The 6,924-nt window shown below is 40.1% G+C and overlaps 1 protein-coding gene across 1 annotated transcript; it reads right to left on the bottom strand.

The window, feature by feature from the left end:
* Positions 1-111: 111 nt before the first annotated feature.
* Positions 112-4,780, bottom strand: LOC126253499 (cuticle protein 4.9-like). The gene is made up of 2 exons (XM_049954882.1): positions 4,674-4,780; positions 112-438 (listed from the first exon to the last, which is right to left on the bottom strand). Exons 1-2 carry the CDS (start codon positions 4,683-4,685, stop codon positions 226-228), a joined length of 225 nt encoding a protein of 74 aa, XP_049810839.1. The 5' UTR covers positions 4,686-4,780; the 3' UTR covers positions 112-225.
* Between the last annotated feature and the right edge of the window lie 2,144 nt (positions 4,781-6,924).

Here is a 6,924-nt window from a genome sequence, read left to right as displayed (position 1 = left end):
AGGAACTGTCCATAAATCTGAAGATGCTGCTTTAGTTTGAGGAAGACTGTAAGGGAATCATGTGCAAGGGATTATTAATGTAGAGAGAAATAATAAACGTACACACTGATATTGTTTTGTGAAACAGTTGTATTTTTAAAAAAGTGTGCTATAAGGCAAGTGTGTTTGGGTGTGGCGTTGATCCGTCATGTGTTGAGTGGTCAGCTGCGGAGTCTCTCGGAGACCTCAGCGGTAGTAGTAGGGGTAGGCGGCGTAGGGGTAGGCGGAGTAGGCGCTGACGACGGGGGCGGCACGGTAGGCGGCGGCGTAGGGGTAGCCGTAGTAGCCATAGGTGGCCGCGTAGGGCGACGCCACGTACACTGCCTCGGAGCCCTTCAGGTCCTTCTCCTCAGCGGCGAAGGCCACGGCCACCAGCAGGGCCATCAGGACGGCGCACACCTGCAGGAAGCACACAATGTCATGCCAACTCAGCAGAGCAGCTTACCGCATCAAAAAAGTAATGGGGTCCACTCATTTGGATGACATACATTTTCCTTAAACCAGTAGGATCTGCGCTCAGATGTAGCTATATCTGGGAGCTAGACTAGACTATCCCATACAAGATGACAAAGCTTTATCAGATATGTGAATATCTTTGTATGTTCCTCAGGGGACTGTACTCAGTCCAAAATTATTTAAATGTATTTAGAAATGTCTTCTAAATAGTATTTACACCTCACTGCTACATTAGGGATGTTTCTCTCCAGAAATTATACCTAGGGGAAATTGTTGCAATGTCTAGAATCACCGACAATGATAATGGTGGCTGATACAATAACTACAGGTGCTTCAAATACGTAATTTTATGGATGTGTGCATGTAGAAAGACCTAAATAGTTCAATTCAAGAGTCATCAGGATACCAGTTTTTCTAATACCTCAGACCAATCACAATCAGTAGAAAATGTAAGAATGTCCTGGAAACAATGAGGGAGTTACTATATTACAAATTAAAACTGTGTTAGATCAGTACTCGAGCCCTCGTATCTGCCCTTCGAGATTATTATCCTCTCTATCGAACAAGCAGAATATGTGACAGGAGAAGACTGAAAGCTGGCTGCTCAACACATCTTCCACAGAAGATCTTCTACTGCACTCTGAGTGAACACGTTTAATGAAGAGTGACTTAGCCACAGGAGAGACTCAATTATTTTACTTTTGGCAGTCAGTAGGCTACTTTGAGTGTATGTGATAAGTCAAAACATCCTGCAAATTAGAAGTATCCTGCCCTGAATCCTGGCTTTACCTTTTGAGGTACAGTAAATAAATCCACGAAATTCCGAGAATTCGGTCAAAAAAACTGAGTTTGGCTTGGCTGAATTGCCCCTACTTTATGGATAAACTAATACATAGTGAGAACATGAAGATTCACACAGTATTCGCAATATAGTACTACTGTCAGAACTCTATGAAGCTTTAGCCTGCCCGGGAGGGTGTTAAATATATAATTTTCTTAGTCTACAGTGTTTTGTCGGTGCGCATGTTCCATACTACGTTCTACTAACAAAAGAAAGTACCACGAGGAAGAATAGAAGTGATGGATCCTTCTCCTCTTCACAGGAGAGCTTTTGGATGTAGCTGAAAAATGAGTGACTAACGAAAGACGATATTCCATACATGAAAATGAGCATGTCTTATTATGTATTCACAAGGGCATCCCCCATTTCCTATGTCACACATGGAGTATAGTGTTTAATTTTGACAACTTGAGATAATCGGAGATGTATTTCCTCTCATTACTGAAAACATATAATGAGAAAAAGACGTCGCTGCGTGACCGTGTTCGCGTTTACATCTCTGGCTTTCGCTTTTACACAGGAAACTGATCATGAACAAAAGTTACGGCATAATCCTTCTACTCTTCGTAATTAGATTTGCCACCACATATTTCCAGTAACTTTAACTGATACCCGTAAATAAATAGAAGTTTAAAAAAAGAAAAACACGAATATCGATCTTCATAGATCTAATGCATGAAACGGAGTCATTTTAGATTTATTCATAAAGGTCACCCAGAGTAGACGAATGGTGAACTCTCACAGTCTCCCTTAACTTACTCGTACAAACTTCACACAACAGTTGCCTCAGGAAAGCTAAAATTCAGTCTGAGCGTATAAAACAGTAAAACAGACAAACTGCCTACATTTGAAAATAATATTAAAACGAACAATCACTGTCCCTCCGGAATTGCTATGGGTTCTGTGTTCTTTGTTCGAGTAATATGAAATTCGCACGAAAAAGCCATAAGCATTGCCTATACGAACTTGTGTACCAAGTAGAATCAAGGAATAATAGCACTACTGAGATGACTGTGTTCTTACCTAAATAACTTAATAGCAGCTTGTGAACTTCAAGAAAAAGCTGAGACTCTAACCATCCTCAGGCATAGTGTCACTCATTCAACAACAGACAACATAAAATTCTCAAAAAGAAATTCTTTCCCTCGGCAACAGGGTTTAAAAATCAAAACAATGTGATGAAGTCCATATACCAGTCCGTCCTTGCTATAATCTATGAGTTTCAAACTCATTACAGCTCTGTAGTTTTTTATTAAGAGATAATTTCACGAATATATGACATAAATAGTCGACAAAATCAAACGAGAATTCTTCCATCGGAAATCGGGTTCCTCATAAAATGCACTCTGTGGTAGCCAATCAACATCTGGGAAAAGCATGGCAGAAAGAGAGGCTGTGTACTCATGTGCGCCTGTATTCTGAGATAAGACAGCGAGGCGTCCTAGCATAGACGAGGAAGCCTCACTTTCATTAGTTTCATCGTGTCAGGTACGTTTCGGCATCTTCCTCACGATACTAAAAATGCTGCTGTTTTATGTAACAGTTTTACTGCCACAACATGGATCTGACTGAAGTCTTCTCTTGACAGAATAATATACCAGGAAACAGTATCCTGATTAAAAAATGTAAGTACATCTTACATCTTAAAATGCTTGCGAACTTTTGCGTGATAAAGTCCTACAGGTATCTAAGAAATAGAAAATGTTTTACTACAATAAATGTTTAAAACCTGAAGATGGCAGCTAAGTCTGTTGAAACCGGTTGCCTTGAATAAAATATATTTTGTGCGATATTGGTTTCGAATGATTTTGAACAAATAGAAAATCAATTACAATCGGTTAAAATATTTCAGAAAGTTAGTAAGCCTGGGAATGTTTTTGAAGGTGGAACTATAATTTAAATCCTGAAAGTTATGATCGTTAACTATACTATTCGATTCTCAGCACTGTGATCAAAGACAACTGCTTAGTAAAACTACGGTATTTGTCCAATGGTTTTCGAACTCAAAAGGATTTTCCTGTATCTAAAATAATTTTATCTAAAAAAAAACCATAATCTGACAGGGGTTAGATAAACGCTCTGCCAGGCAATCACGTGTGAACCGCAGAGCAGTCATGTAGATGTAGATTACCAGGTGATCCTCTATGTAAATAAGTGTAATATAACACGTGTAAATATACGAAGGAATATGGTATCGTTTGAGAACGCGACCGCCAGTCAGACATTGAAATCAACTACTGTTTCATGCCCTAGAAGCGCTCTTCCGGAGCTCAATATACCTGCGTATGTCTGGAGGGTACCTCATCTACAATTTCTCACTGAACGAGTTGCGGAGTAGGAGAACTTACCACGAGTACTGGACTGGAACAAACCTTTAGTGGTGCAACGGACCAGCATTACTATAGGACAGAAATCAGCGACAGTCTATGGTATACTGCAAGCTTTAACAAAAATCTAAGCATTTCATCTGTAATTCTACGTATGTTCCACAAAAATTTCGCAAATTACAATTAAGAACCCACTGTAACTCTCACAGATATGCCTTTCTGGCGTGTTGACAATGCAGTTAATGTCCTTACGACTAAAGACCGGAAGATAAAGCTGTGAATTCGAAATGAACATTAATAAAGTGTAAATTCTATTGAGAAGACTCAAGACAGATTCTATTTTGAATTTCTACATTAATTACGCTGTCTCTGTTTTCCAAAGAAATCTGCACTATGATTGGTATGATGTAATAAAATGGTCTTGAGATTAAATGCGTTACCGTTCGATACGAAAAGAATTGGTCTACGCATTGATAGTTTCAACAGTCCGAAGAAAGCAGAGCTAGACCTAGAAGCCCTAGACCAAACGTGATTGTGAATCTTATAGATGGGAGGGGTCTGGTGATAGAAAAGTCATTAAATAAAGGTAAAAGTTACGGTAACGTAGACTGACATCGACAGCTTGGGAAAAGATGTCACTTCATGCCCAAGAGGCCCAATGTAGTTGGATTTACCGTGAGACTTGATGAACTAAAACTTCTCATGAACCAGGCACCTACTGCGGAAATGGAGAACATACCACGAGTACTAGAAAAGAGCAAACTTTTGGTGCTCTACAGGACTGGACAATCAGACAAACGTAGAGCTGAAACGTCAAGAAAGTCAAGAAATAAACAGTTCCCGCGTTACGGTAAGATACCGTCTCACACGCAAAAATCCGAAAGTAGTGGAGGGTCCGTGCAAGATAAGAATATTACAATTTTCAGCGGTTTTGAGCAAGCAGCGTTAGACGTAGATTATGCAGGTTACGGTTAGGAGCGGCCTGTGCCACTTGGTCACGTGGTACTTACGAAAGCCTTCATGGTGTCGGCGGAGGTGGTTGGAGACGAGCTGCGGCCAGAGAGCAGTGGAACCTCGGAACTCGAGTGATGCCCCGGCGGTGTCCAGTGGTCCCTTATATACGGAGCGGTCGGCCCCCGTCCTTGGCGGCTTCTGCCCTGGGCTGCCCACGAGTTCGCCGACCGGCTCCGCTTTTTGCCGGCCTTTCGGCTGCCGCTGCCCCATTAGCGGAGGCCGGGCGTGTCCGCAGAGCTCCGGCTGTCCCTGAACTTGGCCGGCGGTCCGCGCCGCGGGAAGCAACCTAGCAGCCCCTGATCCTCATTGTCCCAGTGGCCACGCCTGCACCAACCGACACTCTGCCTCAGAATTTCAAACTCCCCTGTGAGCCAACAAATGACTCTCCTCATGAGAGAAAAGAAATCTGTGGTTTACTTTCGGGTCTTCGGCCGATTTGTTGTCTCCACTTTCCTGCGCTACATTTCGACTACCAACTTAGTCGTCATCTTCAGGTGCTTCGAGCCATGTTATTGTGCACACTTGGTGATGAATAGAGCCGCTTTACTCTGGGGGGGGGGGGGGGGTGTGGATGATTTTAATGTATTGCACTGGTTCCCTTTGGGAGAACAATATTTATTCATATGGAATTACGAACAGTGCTATGAGTTTTTATGATTCTTGAAAGACGTACGAAAAATGTACAGAAAAACATTTATCATTCAAAGTAATTATGTTTAAAAACAATATCGATTTATTACGTATAATATTCTTTGTTCTATGCTGAAAGTATTAATAACTGTGAAACAGTCGAATGATTTTGTGTACTTCCTTACTCTAGTCTTGATCTTGGATGAGGATAGACGTAAGTGTACATACGCTGTATTTTGGTTAAACATATATGTTTATTTTCTCTTAAAACTCTTATTTATGTATCTTCAGCATCCCTAAACGTTAGAAAACTAACGACTTATTTTTTCAGAATATCAGAAAGCCCAATACAGCGCGAGCCTATTGTCGGCCATTTGCACGGCCGCAACGTCTCATTTGAATATTTACAATATTATATGGCACAGAGCCGCGGCAATAATTTACAAAGTTTGCATTTTAATTATATTATTTAGCTTCAGTGTTATTTTAATTTATTTACAAAACAGAAGTTTCCATTAAATTGTTGTGGTTACCGCATAACGGCTATCTTTTATCTCAGCTACGTAAATTCGCAGAAATTAACTTACTCTGAAATGATCAGTGATAAATGCGCCATACAATAATATTTCTCTACGCGAACCCTTGCTATTAAAGCAGTATTAATATCAATGAAATTGTAATGCAAAAAGAACCTGAGATATCTTACTAACATACAAGCTAGTACAGCGCTTCGCACCGCCTTTTGCGTGTTGCATATTGAGGGCATTAATCCTTCAAATAATTTGCCTGTGATAAGTTGTGTTATCGCTTTAGTGTGTGTGGCGTCATTTGATGTGTAACTATAAGCACCTTTCCCTACAAATTATGCAGTTTAATGAACTCCGCATGTACACACAATTAAAGCACACCACTTGACGTAGAGAACAGAACACAACTACATAAATATTAGAAACAACACAGTATGCATAGCCTATGTTAATTAATTATCTTCAAGAATAAAATTATCAGAATTAACAAAATAATACGACTCCATCAATAACTTACATCTGCACCAAAGTAATGCGTCGAGGCTTTTTTTTATAGCACACCTGTTGATGACATCATCAATGAAAATTTGTGTGGGTCCCTCATCGCCTTCGGTTGTCACCTTAACACAAGCTTGAAGCATATCCTGACAATCCTCATTCTTAATTTTCCCATCACCCTATTCAATGTGCTGGATGACTTTTCAACACTGGAGATGGAAACGGGAATACACAGCAGATATTCAGCGAGTCCTTAGTGCTTCATAGCCGATGTCTGCCCTTAAGATAAAAGAAGCTTCAGAAGACAATTCTTCTCATTCATTACGAGCAACGAACTAAAAATAACACAAAATTTTGAGTCCTAACATCATGCACGGTTCTTTAAAATTATTATCGTTAAATTCTTGAAACGTTCTAAAACTTTCCAAATATGTACTTAGTTCTATCACTTTTGCAGCCTTGTCATTGAACCATTGCTTAATTTCAGTAATTAACTTTTCATAAATTTTCTTAAGTTTTTCATGCTTTGTTTCTTGTTGTCCGTCAATGGCACACTTTAAATTCTGTTGTGTCCAGCTGTAGTTTTTTAATT

This window comes from Schistocerca nitens, chromosome 4 (genome assembly GCF_023898315.1).
Source record: "Schistocerca nitens isolate TAMUIC-IGC-003100 chromosome 4, iqSchNite1.1, whole genome shotgun sequence".
Taxonomy (NCBI): Eukaryota; Metazoa; Arthropoda; class Insecta; order Orthoptera; family Acrididae; genus Schistocerca; species Schistocerca nitens.
Note: the sequence above shows the minus strand (reverse complement) of the source record. Positions and strands in the feature narration are given on the sequence as shown.